Raw genomic sequence first — 19,494 nt, forward strand, 5'->3', positions numbered from 1 at the left:
AAGGTAAATACATATTTATTTATAACACTCAAAGGAACAAAAAGCGCGCTCAAGGCGGAAGTACAAACTTGACTAACGAAACAAAAAGACTTGCACGCGGGCAAAAAAACTGTGAACAATTAAACAAAAACACTAACTGTGGCATTAATAGAAAAAACTTACTTGGACATGGCATGAAGTGCGCAGAGGTAGACAGAGTGTGACAGGGGTATGAATGCGGGGTGTCACCAGAATGACAAACTGAAAACAATGAACTTAAATACTATAGACATGATTAACGAAATCAGGTGCGTGACTCAAAACGTGAAACAGGTGCGTGACGTGACAGGTGAAAACTAATGGGTTGCTATGGTGACAAACAAAAGTGCACAATGAGTCCAAACGTGGAACAGGTGAAACTAATGGGTAATCATGGAAACAAGACAAGGGATTGAAAAGCCAGAAACTAAAGAGTCCAATAACTAAACAAAACAAAACATGACTAAAACAAAACATGATTACACAGACATGACAGTTGCTGAGATTTGATGACCTATATTGAGTAAAACATGCTTGAAACTAGAATGTCAACTGTTGCAAAGCTGTGTCATCAACACTCACAAGTATAAAACTACTTTTTTAAAGTAATCATTTCTTACTTCAAGCATGAAAAAAAAAAATCATGATGCCGAGCACATATCATTATGTCAAGATAATGGCACTAGCATTTACTTAATTTAAGAATGTTTTTCAACATACTGAGCAAAAAGGTGTAATTTTGTTTTCCTACCAAGAAAAGTGCACTTGTTTTTAGTGAGAATATACTTATTTTAAGGTATTTTTGGGTTCATTGAGGTTAGCTAATTTTACTTGTTTCGGAAAGTCTTGACAAGCCGAATTTTCTTGTTCTATTGGCAGATAATTTTGCTTAGTTCAAATAAAATACCCCTCATTTTTGTAATTTTTTTTCTTGTTTTTGAACACTGACTTTTTGCAGTGTACTGCTTACTTTTGATGTAAGCTTTCACCCTACAGAGGAGCTGGAGCTAAAGTTTTATTTGCTTTTTTTAGCTACATGCATGTGAAAAACTAGCCCACCCCATGGGGACTTAATTATAAATGACATTTGTGGTGCCCCTATGGGTTGTGGTCAAAATGCTTTGGAAAACATGCAGTACAGATATCCTCAAAGTATTTATAGTCATTAGACAAGTGGTCAATCATGTTTAGTGGAAGTGTCACTATGGGCCTGATCTACTAGGATCCAAATAGCAAATACTAAAGAGCATGCTCAAAGTATAAGATTGTGTGTACTAGGGCCTTTTATTAATATCTCGATATTTTTAGGCCATGTCACGATACACGATGTATATCTCGATATTTTGCCTCAACAAACACCTGGTGTCGAACTCTGAGATCGGCCCCAGTCCTCAAAAACATTTCAACATCACACCCAAGTTAATTGGGCATACATGCACGCACCCGCCCCTTTCCCCAACCAACGCCTTCACCACCGCTTGTTTGCTCCAACTCCCCCTCCCTCTGTTGCGAGTTTGTTGTGACTAAATGTAACGTGTTTATGTTTGCATTGCAAATGAGGTTTTTTCCCTTGGTCCCCCTCTTGTGGATCCAGCCTTAAACTGATATTTTTTTTTACTCCCCCCCCCCCTTTCCCAATATCACCTTTTTCTCACCTTTTTCAAGGAGCGCCGTAAAAACGTCTGTACCGTCGGCGGTCTCGTCTTGTCTCCCTGTAACGTATGTCTGCTCTTCGTGGGACTGTGCCGAAAATATACTTTTCAGTTCTTATGTGTCTTGTGCATGTTAAGAATTGACAATAAATCATCTTGAATCTTAGCCTTGAATGGACACTTGATGCATACAATCACAGCAGTATGATGATTCTATGTGTCTACATTAAAACATTCTTCTTCATACTGCATTAATATATGCTTATTTTAAACTTTCATGCAGAGAGGGAAACCACAACTAAGTCAATGTATCAAAACTGTATTTATTAAACAGTTATTAAAGGGGAACATTATCACCAGACCTATGTAAGCGTCAATATATACCTTGATGTTGCAGAAAAAAGACCATATATTTTTTTAACCGATTTCCGAACTCTAAATGGGTGAATTTTGGCGAATCAAACGCCTTTCTATTATTCGCTCTCGGAGCGATGACGTCACGTTGTGACGTCACATCGGGAAGCAATCCGCCATTTTCTCAAACACCGAGTCAAATCAGCTCTGTTATTTTCCGTTTTTTCGACTGTTTTCCGTACCTTGGAGACATCATGCCTCGTCGGTGTGTTGTCGGAGGGTGTAACAACACGAACAGGGACGGATTCAAGTTGCACCAGTGGCCCAAAGATGCGAAAGTGGCAAGAAATTGGACGTTTGTTCCGCGCACTTTACCGACGAAAGCTATGCTACGACAGAGATGGCAAGAATGTGTGGATATCCTGCGACACTCAAAGCAGATGCATTTCCAACGATAAAGTCAAAGAAATCTGCCGCCAGACCCCCATTGAATCTGCCGGAGTGTGTGAGCAATTCAGGGACAAAGGACCTCGGTAGCACGGCAAGCAATGGCGGCAGTTTGTTCCCGCAGACGAGCGAGCTAAACCCCCTGGATGTTTTGGCTCACACCGTCCCTTATGCCACAGAAGATGATCAAAAGAAGAATATCGACCCTAGCTTCCCTGGCCTGCTGACATCAACTCCAAAACTGGACAGATCAGCTTTCAGGAAAAGAGAGCGGATGAGGGTATGTCTACAGAATATATTAATAGATGAAAACTGGGCTGTCTGCACTCTCAAAGTGCATGTTGTTGCCAAATGTATTTCATATGCTGTAAACCTAGTTCATAGTTGTTAGTTTCCTTTAATGCCAAACAAACACATACCAATCGTTGGTTAGAAGGCGATCGCCGAATTCGTCCTCGCTTTCTCCCGTGTCGCTGGCTGTCGTGTCGTTTTCGTCAGTTTCGCTTGCATACGGTTCAAACCGATATGGCTCAATAGCTTCAGTTTCTTCTTCAATTTCGTTTTCGCTACCTGCCTCCACACTACAACCATCCGTTTCAATACATGCGTAATCTGTTGAATTGCTTAAGCCGCTGAAATCCGAGTCTGAATCCGAGCTAATGTCGCTATAGCTTGCTGTTCTATGCGCCATGTTTGTTTGTGTTGGCTTCACTATGTGACGTCACAGGAAAATGGACGGGTGTATATAACGATGGTTAAAATCAGGCACTTTGAAGCTTTTTTTAGGGATATTGCGTGATGGGTAAAATTTTGAAAAAAACTTCGAAAAATAAAATAAGCCACTGGGAACTGATTTTTAATGGTTTTAACCCTTCTGAAATTGTGATAATGTTCCCCTTTAAGCAGTGGCACAAACATTCATGTCATTTCCAAAACAGAAAGTGCAAGATTGTCAGAGACATTTTAAAACAAGCTATGAGTGCAAATTTGATTAATTATGAACAAACTTTGATTAATCGCGATAGACAATGTAATAGTTTGACATCCGTAGTTTTAATATATGCAAACCTTTGGTAAATCAGGCCCTAAGTGGTGTATTTGTTGGAAGAATAATAGCACAGGCACCACAGTGCTGCATGTTGTGACACATGTTTACCCTTTTGTTTGCAGCGTTTCCGAGGTTGAAGAGTTACGGTATCTTCCACTAACAAATGCAATTATTCCGCTCGGACTCTGTTCAGCCTCCACCTCACGTACAGTATTTTATCGTTTGCGATTTTTCTCAAGCAATCCATCAAATTAGACCTGAACCACAGACTTCCGAGTCAAGTTGAACCTCCCTGGAAATCCTATTTATCCGTTCATCCGTCTCTCCATCAAGGATGCTTCATGCGCGGGTCGGGCGGTGAAACCCAATCTGATTGGGAAAAGTCTTCTCATTAACAATACATGACCTGTAAGAGACCCCCCACATCCTCCACTTCCTTTGCTTCACCTGCACTACTCCACCCATGTGGCAACTCTCGTCTTCACACTAATAACCATATTGTTGAATGTGTATATTTACTAAAGCATTTAATTTTTGATGGATGTTGGGTATTGGATGTCATGCCAATGTGGCTGATGTTATTGTCAGGCGCCATCAATCTGTATTGTAAAATACATTTCTAAAACTGCTGGCTCACTAATGTGGATTAATCATTAAATAATTAGAGCCAGTCCATTGATTTGACTTTTTTTTTCTTCAATTAGTTAATGTACCATGTATTATCCTTCCTACCCTCTATGCTGGAATGCCATGAGTCACCGTTTCTCTCTAGGGTTCTTCCTACTACTCCTCCTCCTTTTTTTTTTTTGCTGCATCAACCTTCTGATTCCTGAACATTATGGGATGGCGGGAAGAAACTGACCAAAAATAATAAACAGAAAAAATAGTTAATCAAGAAAGCTTTTATGTTGTGAAAGAGACATTTAACCATTGAGACGCCAAACATGTACACTCTGCTTACCGTATTTTTCGGAGTATAAGTCGCACCGGCCGAAAATGCATAATAAAGAAAGAAAAAAACATATATAAGTCGCACTGGAGTATAAGTCGCATTTTCTGGGGAAATTTATTTGATAAAAGCCAACACCAAGAATAGACATTTGAAAGGCAATCATTATATAGTATATATATATATATATATAGTATATCGATCAATTATTTTTTTTTTTAAATCTATAGATTAAAATAAACTGCCAGTTTAGTCGCCTATAATTTTGGGTGAAATTTACAGCGTTTTTTTTTTTTTTTTTTTACATCATATTACTTTAAATGAAAACATTTTACCACTATTTTGTTTACGTAAAAATTCCGATAACTGAGTGGCCAGTTGTCCACTGTAAAATCTATGGTTGTTGTTTGTTGGAAGGTATCATTGTAAATGGATAAAACGGTACCACAGTTACAGTAAAATTCTAACGATTGAGCAGCCAGTTTTTTACCGTAAAATCTACGGTTGTTTTTATGGTGAATTACTATAAATTAAATAAAGGTACCACAGTTTTTTTTAACCTCTTAAGGCCCAAGCTGTTTGTTTACATGTTTTTTTGTTTTTTTTCTTTGCTATTTGGGCTTATTGGACCCTAATTAATATAATAACTAAAAATCCTCTTTTAATATGATGTACTTAGTCCATAAGTGCACAAAAGTGTACTTCATGTGTAGTCACATGCACATTTTTATTTTTACCCTTTTTTTTTCCAAATTCCATTGTGTGTTATACTCTTCTGACACCACCAGATGGCAGTACAAGTGTCCACATAAGTGGCCATAAGACCCCAATTCAGTAGTGTACACAATTTTTGAAATAAGAGCTAAAAGGTGCTGTCCACGCATGTGGCCACTAAGGCCTTTAGAGGTTAAGGTACATTTCTGGCGCCTGATCTGCTTGTTTTTTTTATCGTAAAATATATGGTTGTTGTTCTTATTATGAACAATTTGATGGATAACGTGCTTTGAAATCCTAAATCAATCAGATATTTGAGTATTTATTTTTATTTTCACAAACAATTTTTGGAGTGTATGACAATATAACATTTGTTACAATATTACATTGTAGAATTTAGAAGATATATGCAATTGCATGCAGTACATGTTTTTTTTTTCTGTCAAAACAGAAAGAACAATTACATAGTAAGAAAGTACTTTTATTGATGCATATTATTGCCAGGTTTTTGTGAGCCATATACAATTATGTGGCCTGCCAATTTTGACATTTGTGGTCAAGAAAGAGGCCAGTTGTGACGAATATATCACATTCTTTTTTTCTCTTTAATTGGGGCATGGCATCAATTAGAGAAAATACTACATTTGTGGTATTTGTTGTTGTTGCATGCTAATTGGCTTTTTAACCACATCCAAGAAGGTCAATTAAAGCAGAAATAAGGACATTCATATTATCCCACAACAAAGAGTACTGTAAATTTGTGTTTTTATTCATCGAGGTTAATAAATAGTCAAGCTTCACACCAACCAGTCGCCACGTGAGAGGTGACCAGACTGGTCCACAAAATAATTATACATTGCTTAAAAAGGTGAGCTGAGGTTTCCATGGTAACAACAGAGAATCACTTGTTCATACTGCAGCCCATGTGCCATCAATGGGAATTTGAAGTTGGCAGTTTAGGGTACAATAACTACATGTGGTGACTTTAAAATCCAGACAATAAAAATGCATATAATACAATTAGCATTCCCGCCTTGCCAAAAGTCCATAGATTTCTTATTTGCAGTGTTGGGACTAACACATTTCAAAGTAACGCGTTACTGTAATGCCGTTACTTTCGGCGGTAAATAGTAATCTAACGCATACTTGCCAACCCTCCCGGATTTTCCGGGAGACTCCCGAAATTCAGCGCCTCTCCCAAAAAACTCCTGGGACAAATTTTCTCCCGAAAATCTCCCGAAATTCAGGCGGACTCAGGTCCATGCGGACCTGAGTCCGCTTTCCCACAATATAAACAGCGCACCCGCCCAATCACGTTATAACTGTAGAATGATGGAGGGCGAGTTCTTGGTTTCTTATGTGGGTTCATTGTTAGGCAGTTTCATTAACGTCCTCCCAGTGCGGCAACAACACACAACAACAGCAGTCACGTTTTTGTCTACCGTAAAGCAGTTTGTCTGCCGTAAACACCAATGTTGTGACACTCTTAAACAGGACAATACTGTCATCTACTGCATTTGATGAAAGCACTTTTGTGCGTGCCACACAGCAATGCATCATCAGAGAGGGTGTTCAGCATGGTTTGAAAAATAGTGACAGAGAATAGAACAAGGATGGACAATTCAACCCTTAACTCAACAATGAGTAGATGAGTGTTATGTGTGTGTATACGTGTAAATAAATGAACACTGAAATTCAAGTATTTATTATATATATATATATATATATATATATATATATATATATATATATATATATATATATATATATATATGTATGTGTGGGAAAAAAAATCACAAGACTATTTCATCTCTACAGGCCTGTTTCATGAGGGGGGTACCCTCAATCATCAGGAGATTTTAATGGGAGCATTCACATACCATGGTTTGTATAGGGCACAGAGTGGGTGGGTACAGGCTGGCGTAGGGGCGTGGTGATTGGCTCATGTGTTACCTAGGAGGTGTTTCCGTCTGTGGCGGCATGCTGTTACAATTTCGCTGCGCTTGTTGAGGGATGACAGGTCTGGACGGTAAATAATAAACAGTTTCTCTTTCAAGCATAGGTTGCATCTTTTATTACCACTATTGTAAGGTGTGCTGGATGCAAGAATTTGCCATGTTATTGAATATTCAACATTATTGTCTTTGAGGTCCCAAATGTGTTTGCTGAGTTCTGTGGTATTCCGCAGGTTTTGGTTCCTGAAAGAAGCCTTGTGATTGTTCCATCTGGTTTTGAATTCTCCCTCGGTTAATCCTACATATGTGTCGGATGTGTTAATGTCCTTGCGTATTACCTTAGATTGGTAGACAACTGATGTTTGTAAGTACCCCCCGTTGAGAGGGCAATCAGGTTTATTTCGACAGTTACAGCCTTTGTTGGTTTTGGAGTCGCTCTGTCCGGGGGCCGACGGCTCATTTGCAATTGTTTTGTTGTGGTTTGAGATGATTTGTCGTATATTGTTCATGCAGCTGTAGCTCAATTTAATGTTGTTCTTGTTGAATACTTTTCTTAGGGTGTTGTCTTTGGGAAAGTGTTTGTCAATCAGATTGAGGAATTTGTGTCCAATGTTAGTTGAGACGTTTTTGCTGTATGGGGGGTTGTACCAGATGATTTCGTTTCGTTTTCTGTTCTTTTTTGGCTGGTTTCCTGGCGTGGATTCATAGGTGAGGGTGAAATTGTATCCGCTTTCATCAAGGGCTTTTTGGTACGGGGGGGTTGCTTGGTCAAATTCAGCTTTGCTAGATGACAGCATCGATAGCCTTTTATTAATTCCGGTAGGTATTCTTTTCGTGGTGGTGGGTGGGTGGTTGCTGTCATGGTGCACGTATTGGAGTGTTGTGTTGGGTTTCGTGAATGGTTGGTAGCTGTTATTTCTCAGGTTGAAAGTGACGTCAAGGAAGTTGACGGTTTGCTTGTTGGCTTCCTTGTTGGCTATTCTCCAGTGCAATAACAGTACTGAAATGAAGGCTAAAAGGGCATTAAAGGGGGCCTTAAAAAAAATAAAAAAATACAAATAAATATATATAAGTAACTAAACAGTTACTTTTCACAGTAACGCATTACTTTTTGGTTTAAGTAACTGCGTTAGTAACTGAGTAACTAACTAACAAGTTACTGGTTTTCAGTAACTAACCCAACACTGCTTATTTGTGATGCATTTCCCTTCATAATCCCCACACATGCACATCTGGCGCTGCTAATGAATTGGCCATAATTACCTCAAACTGTACTCTGTCATGTACGCTACAATTACAGACGCATGTTCATCCCATTACAACAACACGCCTGGCACAACAGAGCCGAATAGCCCCGGCTTAAGGGTCCGCTATCAATCAGCCGCTCGCCCGTAACACCCAGGCGAGTTTGACTGGTACTGTATTATTACACCCAGGTGCCATTGATCACAGGCACACTTGTTACACACAAATATGCATGTGCTTCCCCTGTTGTTGCTCGTCAATCATGAACACTTTCAATAATGCTTTCCTTTCAACACACAGAAATGTGAGTCACTCGTTCCCCGCAGCCTCAGGATGTTGATTGCTTTTTATGCGTTCTGGGACTTGAATGCAGCACGAGCGGATGACTTGTATACAGCACTGAGCACGCAGGCGACGATGCGTTCAGGGACACATTCACACTCTGCCGCTGTCACCTTGCATTGTTTACTTCTGTACCGGTGTACAAACCCCGTTTCCATATGAGTCGGGAAATTGTGTTAGATGTAAATATAAACGGAATACAATGATTTGCAAATCATTTTCAACCCGTATTCAGTTGAATGCACTACAAAGACAAGATATTTGATGTTCAAACTCATAAACTTTATTTTCTTTTTGCAAATAATAATTAACTTAGAATTTCATGGCTGCAACACGTACCAAAGTAGTTGGGAAAGGGCATGTTCACCACTGTGTTACATGGCCTTTCCTTTTAACAACACTCAGTAAACGTTTGGGAACTGAGGAGACACATTTTTGAAGCTTCTCAGGTGGAATTCTTTCCCATTCTTGCTTGATGTACAGCTTAAGTTGTTCAACAGTCCGGGGGTCTCCGTTGTGGTATTTTAGGCTTCATATTGCGCCACACATTTTCAATGGGAGACAGGTCTGGACTACAGGCAGGCCAGTCTAGTACCCGCACTCTTTTACTATGAAGCCACGTTGATGTAACACGTGGCTTGGCATTGTCTTGCTGAAATAAGCAGGGGCGTCCATGGTAACGTTGCTTGGATGAAAACATATGTTGCTCCAAAACCTGTATGTACCTTTCAGCATTAATGGCGCCTTCACAGATGTGTAAGTTACCCATGCCTTGGGTACTTATACACCCCCATACCATCACAGATGCTGGCTTTTCAACTTTGCGCCTATAACAATCCGGATGGTTCTTTTCCTCTTTGGTCCGGAGGACACGACGTCCACAGTTTCCAAAAACAATTTGAAATGTGGACTCGTCAGACCACAGAACACTTTTCCACTTTGTATCAGTCCATCTTAGATGAGCTCAGGCCCAGCGAAGCCGACGGCGTTTCTGAGTGTTGTTGATAAACGGTTTTCGCCTTGCATAGGAGAGTTTTAACTTGCACTTACAGATGTAGCGACCAACTGTAGTTACTGACAGTGGGTTTCTGAAGTGTTCCTGAACCCATGTGGTGATATCCTTTACACACCGATGTCGCTTGTTAATGCAGTACAGCCTGAGGGATCGAAGGTCACGGGCTTAGCTGCTTACGTGCAGTGATTTCTCCAGATTCTCTGAACCCTTTGATGATATTACGGACCGTAGATGGTGAAATCCTTAAATTCCTTGCAATAGCTGGTTGAGAAAGGTTTTTCTTAAACTGTTCAACAATTTGCTCACGCATTTGTTGACAAAGTGGTGACCCTCGCCCCATCCTTGTTTGTGAATGACTGAGCATTTCATGGAATCTACATTTATACCCAATCATGGCACCCACCTGTTCCCAATTTTGCCTGTTCACCTGTGGGATGTTCCAAATAAGTGTCTGATGAGCATTCCTCAACTTTATCAGTATTTATTGCCACCTTTCCCAACTTCTTTGTCACGTTTTGCTGGCATCAAATTCTAAAGTTAATGATTATTTGCAAAAAAAAAAAAAAAGTTTATCAGTTTTAACACAAAATATGTTGTCTTTGTAGCATATTCAACTGAATATGGGTTGAGAATGATTTGCAAATCATTGAATTCCGTTTATATTTACATCTAACACAATTTCCCAACTCATATGGAAACGGGGTTTGTGCACATCATTGTCTGTTATTTCACTTTTTCATGCAGAAGACCACAATGCTTACTCGGATGGAAATATGCTTTTCATCGAATCTCCCATTGTGTGCCGCGTTTCCCTTTAACAGCCTCGTGGCTCCGGCCTCGGAGGACCGACACGCCGTAGAAATAAACAAACACATGGCGAACGCGGTTTCCCGCTATTTAATAAATCATGTTTTACACGTTCATGAATGTTTTATGCGCTAAACACAAACACATTAGTGGGCTCCGAGTTGTTGCGGTGAAGGTTTCTCACTTCCTCCATCATGAAACTTAATCTCTGTTTTGTTATTAATTAAGAATCCAGCGTGGACCTTCTGGGACGGCGGTCAACCTCATAGCTGCGGATTTCAAAACAATTTCCCCCGTAGGAAATAACCAAAATAGAAGAAAAAAACAGTGGCCATCATAAAATCATTATTAACTGAACAGGCAATTGTTTAAAAGTCCCATTTTGTAGTATTTTTTACAATTTTAAGAGGTCTCAGAGGCACCACAATAGCGAATTGAAAGCATGCTGGCCTTGGTGCTGGGATTTAGACAGTTTATAAGGGCTTGTGGAAAACTCTACTGGGAACAATGCATTTTGTGTGTCTGTAGCTTTAATGCTAATGAGGTGTGTTTGTCTGAGAGAGTGTGTGCACTATTGCAGGGTTTCCCTGACATGCAACTTTAAAAATGAGTGGGTTTTTTTTTTTTACAGGAAAGCAAATTTGAATAATGTATTGTATGAATGGATATATCGTATTTTTCGGAGTGTAAGTCGCACCGGCCGAAAATGCATAATAAAGAAGGAAAAAACATATATAAGTCGCACTGGAGTATAAGTCGCATTTTTTGGGGAAATTTATTTGATAAAACCCAACACCAAGAATAGACATTTGAAAGGCAATTTAAAATAAATAAAGAATAGTGAACAACAGCCTGAATAAGTGTACGTTATATGAGGCAAAAATAACCAACTGAGAATGTGCCTGGTATGTTAACGTAACATATTCAACCCATATTCAGTTGAATATGCTACAAAGACAACATATTTGATGTTCAAACTGATAAAAAAATTTTTTTGCAAATAATCATTAACTTTAGAATTTGATGCCAGCAACACGTGACAAAGAAGTTGGGAAAGGTGGCAATAAATACTGATAAAGTTGAGGAATGCTCATCAAACACTTATTTGGAACATCCCACAGGTGAACAGGCAAATTGGGAACAGGTGGGTGCCATGATTGGGTATAAAAGTAGATTCCATGAAATGCTCAGTCATTCACAAACAAGGATGGGGGCGAGGGTCACCACTTTGTCAACAAATGCGTGAGCAAATTGTTGAACAGTTTAAGAAAAACCTTTCTCAACCAGCTATTGCAAGGAATTTAGGGATTTCACCATCTACGGTCCGTAATATCATCAAAGGGTTCAGAGAATCTGGAGAAATCACTGCACGTAAGCAGCTAAGCCCGTGACCTTCTATCCCTCAGGCTGTACTGCATCAACAGGCGACATCAGTGTGTAAAGGATATCACCACATGGGCTCAGGAACACTTCAGAAACCCACTGTCAGTAACTACAGTTGGTCGCTACATCTGTAAGTGCAAGTTAAAACTCTCTTATGCAAGGCGAAAACCATTTATCAACAACACCCAGAAACGCCGTCGGCTTCGCTGGGCCTGAGCTCATCTAAGATGGACTGATACAAAGTGGAAAAGTGTTCTGTGGTCTGACGAGTCCATATTTCAAATTGTTTTTGGAAACTGTGGACGTCGTGTCCTCCGGACCAAAGAGGAAAAGAACCATCCGGATTGTTATAGGCGCAAAGTTGAAAAGCCAGCATCTGTTGTGGTATGGGGGTGTATTAGTGCCCAAGACATGGGTAACTTACACATCTGTGAAGGCGCCATTAATGCTGAAAGGTACATACAGGTTTTGGAGCAACATATGTTGCCATCCAAGCAACGTTACCATGGACGCCCCTGCTTATTTCAGCAAGACAATGCCAAGCCACATGTTACATCAACGTGGCTTCATAGTAAAAGAGTGCGGGTACTAGACTGGCCTGCCTGTAGTCCAGACCTGTCTCCCATTGAAAATGTGTGGCGCATTATGAAGCCTAAAATACCACAACGGAGACCCCCGGACTGTTGAACAACTTAAGCTGTACATCAAGCAAGAATGGGAAAGAATTCCACCTGAGAAGCTTAAAAAATGTGTCTCCTCAGTTCCCAAACGTTTACTGAGTGTTGTTAAAAAGGAAAGGCCATGTAACACAGTGGTGAACATGCCCTTTCCCAACTACTTTGGCACGTGTTGCAGCCATGAATTTCTAAGTTAATTATTATTTGCAAAAACAAAATAAAGTTCATAAGTTTGAACATCAAATATCTTTTGAATCAATTGAATATGGGTTGAAAAGGATTTGCAAATCATTGTATTCCATTTATATTTACATCTAACACAATTTCCCAACTCATATGGAAACGGGGTTTGCATTTTAAATTGCCTTTCAAGTGTCTATTCTTGGTGTTGGATTTCATCAAATACATTTCCCCCAAAAAATGCGACTTATATATGTTGTTTTTTTCCTTCTTTATTATGCATTTTCGCCCGAGCGATTTATAATCCGAAAAATACGGTATAATATGAGTTTATTCAATCGTAATAGGACAAAAGGCAGTCACCCTACATTGAAGCAACTCCCATACATGCTCAATATTACATTTCCAACTGTGCACTGTAACATTACTGTAAAAATCTCCATCGTCACGATGGATTACGTTACAGCCCATAATGTTAATGACTCATGATACGCGATTGGCTGTAAACAGAGGGGTGCGGGGGTTATGGTCCTTCTCATTTTCTGGCAACTCAGCATTTGTGGCTGCTGGGAGGTCATCGGGTCATTTCCTTCTTCATCTCCCCGTGAGCTTTTTTAGCAACGTGTCCTTGTGCTTTCAACCTATATTTGTAATTGGAGCCTCTGTTCGCTCCTTCGCAAGGTGGAACGCATATCTATGGCATTTACAGTAGGAAGACCATTTATTATTCATGTAGGACAAAAGCAGTTGCATATATTTTGTACTGTTCAGATGTATACTTAGATAGCTTCGTATCACTTTCTTTCATTTCCTATCGGCCGCTTGCAGCATTTAGCGTATTGTTGCTCTGTCACTTACGTTGTATGACGGATTTCCCTCCTTGATGGATAGGAGTCGAAAGGAAGCTGGGAATGTAATCAACTGTTGTGTGCGTGGAAGTGGCTATCATTAATATGAAACGATTTTTTCCCACCCGTTCTTGTGATCAATCATCGCTGGTTCTAATTTACTGTAACTCACATTTACAAGGCAAGACATTTCTTTCCCCATCAGCCAAATAAAACATGACTAATTGATCACCGAATTGCCGTGTAATGTTTTTTTTCTTCCATTTGTCAGTTTAATAAAATGTGTGTGTTTTGTGTGTCAGACGCTGAAAGAGGCCAGCGAAAACGCCCGGAAGGACTTCCACCGCGAGGCCGAGCTGCTGACCAACCTTCAGCATGAGCACATCGTCACCTTCTACGGCGTCTGTGTGGAGAGCGACCCGCTCATCATGGTGTTTGAGTACATGAAACACGGAGACCTCAACAAGTTCCTCAGGCATGACTTTTACTGCTTTTCTCATGAATGTGTTAAAGCGGAATGTACCTCGGTTTTCGTTTTCGAAAACTCTCTAAGGGAGAGCGGGAAGTCCCAAGTTAAAAAAAAAATTTTTTTTTTTTTTTTTTTTTTATTTAAAAAAAAAAAAATGAAAATCACATTTTATTCACACTTTTATATGCAGAAAATAATGTGAAATAGTTATGAATAATGATTAAAATTTAACATAACTTTTACCTTTTATTGAAAACTCCAAGAAGGCGATGCACAGTAAGGGGCGACCCAAACTACGGCCCGTGGGCCGAATATATATATATATATATATATATATATATATATATATATATATATATATATATTTATTTATTTTTTATTTTTTTTAATTATTATTATTATTTTTTTTGTTGTTGTTGTTGTTTGTTTTGTTTTTTATTTTTGTCCTGTCCAGCTTCTCAGGCAAATCATATAGTTGATGTAGATGCCCATATTGGCTGTTCAGATTTAATTTTATTTTTATTTTATTATTTTATTTTTTATTTTTTTTATTTTTTTATTGTTTTATTTTTTTATTTTTTTTATTGTAATTTGTTTTCATCTGTCCTTTCTAATCCAATTTCTACCACTTGTTACTCTCGGTGTTTCCTAGCCAATCAGGCAAATCATATTGTCTAAAAATGCGTTTTCCCATCGATAACATGACATCATCGTGCTCGGAATTTTTTATATATATATATATATATATATATATATATATATATATATATATATATATATGTATATATATATATATATATATATATACATACAGCCCTGGCATGACTTTTACTGCTTTTCTCATAAATGTGTTAAAGCGGAATGTACCTCGGTTTTCGTTTTCGAAAACAGAATCGTACGAAAGGCAAAGCAAATCTTCCCATAAGGAAGAAATGAAAATCACATTTTATTCACACTTTTATATATAAATAAGAAGGCGATGCACAGTAAGGGGGCGACCCAAACTACGGCCCGCGGGCCTACCAGTGTCCAAAATCCGGCCTGCGGGAAGTCCCAAGTTTAAAAAAAAAAAATTTTCATTTTTATTTTATTTTATTTTATTTTATTTTATTTTATTTTATTTTTATTTTTATTTTTATTTTTATTTTTATCTGTCCTTTCTAATCCAATTTCTACCACTTGTTACTCTCGGTGTTTCCTAGCCACTCAGGCAAATCATATTGTCTAAAAATGCGTTTTCCCATCGATAACATGACATCATCGTGCTCGGAATTTTATATATATTTATATATATATATATATATATATATATATATATATACTGTATATATATATATATATATATATATATATATATATATATACACATACAACCCTGGCATGACTTTTACTGCTTTTCTCATAAATGTGGTACTGCGGAATGTACCTCGGTTTTCGTTTTCAAAAACAGAATCGTACAAAGCAAATCTTACTATAAGGAAAAAATGAAAATCACATTTTATTCTCACTTTTATATGCAGAAAATAATGTGAAATAGTTATGAATAATGATTAAAATGTTACATAACTTTTACCTTTTATTGAAAACTCCAAGAAGGCGATGCACAGTAAGGGGTGACCCAAACTACGGCCGTGGGCCGAATCTATATATATATATATATATATATATATATATATATATATATATATATATATATATATATATATATATATATATATATATATATATATATATATATATATATATATTATTATTATTATTATTTGTTTTTTTTTATTATTATTATTATTATTTTTGTTTTTTGTTTTTTGTTTTTTATTTTTGTCCTGTCCAGCTTCTCAGGCAAATCATATAGTTGATGTAGATGCCCATATCGGCTGTTCAGATTTACTTTTATTTTTATTTTATTATTTTATTTTTTAATTTTTTTATTTTTTTTATTATAATTTTTTTTCATCTGTCCTTTCTAATCCAATTTCTACCACTTGTTACTCTCGGTGTTTTCTAGCCACTCAGGCAAATCATATTGTCTAAAAATGCGTTTTCCCATCGATAACATGACATATTACACCGTATTTTTCGGAGTATAAGTCGCTCCGGAGTATAAGTCGCACCGGCCGAAAATGCAAAATAAAGAAGGAAAAAAACATATATAAATCGCACTAGAGTATAAGTCGCATTTTTGGGGGAAATGTATTTGATAAAACCCAACACCAAGAATTTGAAAGGTAATTTAAAATAAATAAAGAATAGTGAACAACAGGCTGAATAAGTGTACGTTATATGAAGCATAAATAACCAACTGAGAACGTGCCTGGTATGTTAACGTAACATATTATGGTAAGAGTCATTCAAATAACTATAACATATAGAACATGCTATACGTTTACCAAACAATCTGTCACTCCTAATCGCTAAATCCCATGAAATCTTCTTCCTCGGTGTCGCTTCTACACAACTCTGCCAACTCCACATATACGCCTAGTCTCTTACGTGAATGGGATGAATAATATTATTTGATATTTTACGGTAATGTGTTAATAATTTCACACATAAATCGCTGAAAAAAACTGCTACTTATAATCCGAAAAATACAGTATATATATATATATATATATATATATATATATATATATATATATATATATATATATATATATATATATATATATATATGTATATATATACAGCCAGGGCATGACTTTTACTGCTTTTCTCATAAATGTATTACTGCGGAATGTACCTCGGTTTTCGTTTTCAAAAACAGAATCGTACGAAAGGCAAAGCAAATCTTCCCATAAGAAAACAGTGTCCAAAATCCGGCCAGCGGGAAGTCCCAAGTTAAAAAAATACAAAAAATACAACAAATTAATATATGTATAAATATATATAAATAGATTTTATTTATTTATTTATTTTTTATATATTTTTTAGTATTATTTTTTTTAAATTTTATTATTATTTTTTTCATCTGTCCTTTCTCATCCAATTTCTACCACTCTGTGTTTCATATTGTCTAAAAATGCGTTTTCCCATCGATAACATGACATCATCGTGCTCGAAATATATATATCGTATTTTTCGGACTATAAGTCGCAGTTTTTTTCATAGTTTGGCCGGGGGTGCGACTTATACTCAGGAGCGACTTATGTGTAAAATTATTAACACATTACCGTAAAATATCAAATAATATTATTTATCTCATTCACGTAAGAGACTAGACGTATAAGATTTCATGGGATTTAGCGATTAGGAGTGACAGATTGTTTGGTAAACGTATAGCATGTTCTATATGTTATAGTTATTTGAATGACTCTTACCATAATATGTTACGTTAACATACCAGGCACGTTCTCAGTTGGTTATTTATGCCTCATATGGTGTTACACTTATTCAGCCTGTTGTTCACTATTCTTTATTTATTTTAAATTGCCTTTCAAATGTCTATTCTTGGTGTTGGGTTTTATCAAATACATATCCCCCAAAAATGCGACTTATACTCCAGTGCGATTTATATATGTTTTTTTTCTTCTTTATTTGTTATGATCTGATGTTGGATCATAGTTTATTTTGGGTTTTGAGTCACTTGTGATATAAGTTATGTTTCAGCACTCCTGTTTTGTGTTGTCATGGTTACTGATTGTTTTCGCCTGCATCTGATTAGTGTTCGGGACTCACACCTGTTCCCGGGCACTAATCAGAGAGCTATTTAGTCCTGCTTTTTCCCGTCACTCAGCCTGGTGCTTTTGTTTGCTTTACGCAACTGTCACGTTTATTCCTTGTGTCCGTAAGCTAAGGGAGTAGATTTTTCTCCATGTGGCCCCGTATCTAAAATGAGTTTGACACCCCTGCTCTCCACGTTCCCTCTTTTCGGGCTCAACCTACCTCTAAAATTCTCTCCACAAGTTCCTTCGTTTAGGGCTCAACGAACCAGTCAAGCTCTTCCACATTGCGAGCTTGATCTACCTACATAGCTCTCTCCACAAGTTCCCTCATTAAGCGCTCGACATACCTAACACGATGTCTCCACTTGCTCCCTCGTTTAGGGCTCACGGTCCAGATGCAGTTCTCATGTCGGAAGGCCAGCCCACCAGACCTGTGGAGCTGACTCAGTCGCAGATGCTGCACATCGCTCAACAGATCGCGTCCGGAATGGTCTACTTGGCATCACAGCACTTTGTGCACCGCGACCTGGCCACCAGGTACATGACCCTATTATTAATAATAAGCACTTTGTAGAGCTCGGACTATGCTGTATTATACATAAAAGCAATGGTGCTAAATGTGTTACAAATGATCCTAATTCAGTTCTATCCCATCCAACAGAAACTGCTTGGTGGGTGAGAACCTGCTGGTGAAGATTGGGGACTTTGGCATGTCCAGGGACGTCTACAGCACTGACTACTACAGGGTAGGTGTACGTGTCCAACTCTTTCTTTTTTGAGGCTTCTTCTTGTCCACTTCCAACATCCCCTCCTGTTGCATGAACCCCTTACCTGCATCGATGTCCCTCTAGAGCAGACCTGGGCAAATTGGCCGCATGCGGCCCGTTAAGCGTTTCAATCTGGCCCAAATATTTTTGATCGAAACTGTAGCTGCCATTATAATGTGCAGTGATATTTTCAAATTACTGTAAGTCTTGAACTACACAAAAATATCTCAATGGTTGGTGTAAGCTTCGTCTACTTACAGTCTCACAGATTCACGCTGGAAGCCAGTTGCACAGTTGACAGGGTTTCTAATATGTTTTCACAGTTCTCCAATAGATACTTTTGTGTTGACTTTTCAGTCGCTCCAATCCTCCTTCTCCTCCGCTCACTGTTAAAGACAACAGATGAGTAGATTAACACGTACCACCTGTGCAATCTAATCATCCGCCGGCTGTGTCTCGCCGTCAGCACATGCCAACGCCCCCGTCTGATAGCGCTCTGTTTTCAGCACCATGGACAGAGGCGGTGACCTTTACTCCTGCAAGCGCGCTGATGAAACTCCCTTTCCACAGTTGGAATCTGCGCTTTTGCGTTATATGCTAGTTACTATGGTAATCTAAGTCACAGCAGCTAAGAGGAACCAAGCAGTGTGGGTGGGAAGCGTTTCCACAGAGTGTATAAGAGCGGCCAGCCTTAAATGCGGGTGTCAGGGACAGACGCAGAAGGAGATTTTTACAACAAAGTTCTAAAGCTTAGTGATATATCAGATTTTAGGTGGGTTTTTTTTTACTCTTCGCGTTCATATTTGGCTGTTTTGTTGCATTTTTGTTGCGTTCCGCTTGATTGTGAAATATGTCGACCGAGAGGTAGTGTGACGTTCATTTGTTGTCAATATTCAATGTTTTATCGTTCATAGTTAATATTGTAAATCCCACATTCTTTATTTTCATGCAAATTCTCA

At 38.1% G+C, this 19,494-nt stretch overlaps 1 protein-coding gene across 4 annotated transcripts in view; it reads left to right on the forward strand.

The window, feature by feature from the left end:
* The window catches only part of ntrk2a (neurotrophic tyrosine kinase, receptor, type 2a), a 261,742-nt gene that overhangs the window by 185,156 nt on the left and 57,092 nt on the right, over positions 1-19,494 (forward strand). For 3 of the 4 annotated variants that reach the window (XM_061928983.1, XM_061928985.1, XM_061928986.1), the window contains 3 exons: positions 13,937-14,109; positions 18,150-18,305; positions 18,430-18,520. In XM_061928983.1, coding sequence (XP_061784967.1) covers positions 13,937-14,109; positions 18,150-18,305; positions 18,430-18,520 — 420 coding nt within the window. The remainder of the gene's footprint in view (positions 1-13,936; positions 14,110-18,149; positions 18,306-18,429; positions 18,521-19,494) is intronic. The other variant, XM_061928984.1, reaches the window with a different exon arrangement.

The sequence above is a fragment of the Nerophis lumbriciformis genome, linkage group LG33 (genome assembly GCF_033978685.3).
Source record: "Nerophis lumbriciformis linkage group LG33, RoL_Nlum_v2.1, whole genome shotgun sequence".
NCBI lineage: Eukaryota > Metazoa > Chordata > Actinopteri > Syngnathiformes > Syngnathidae > Nerophis > Nerophis lumbriciformis.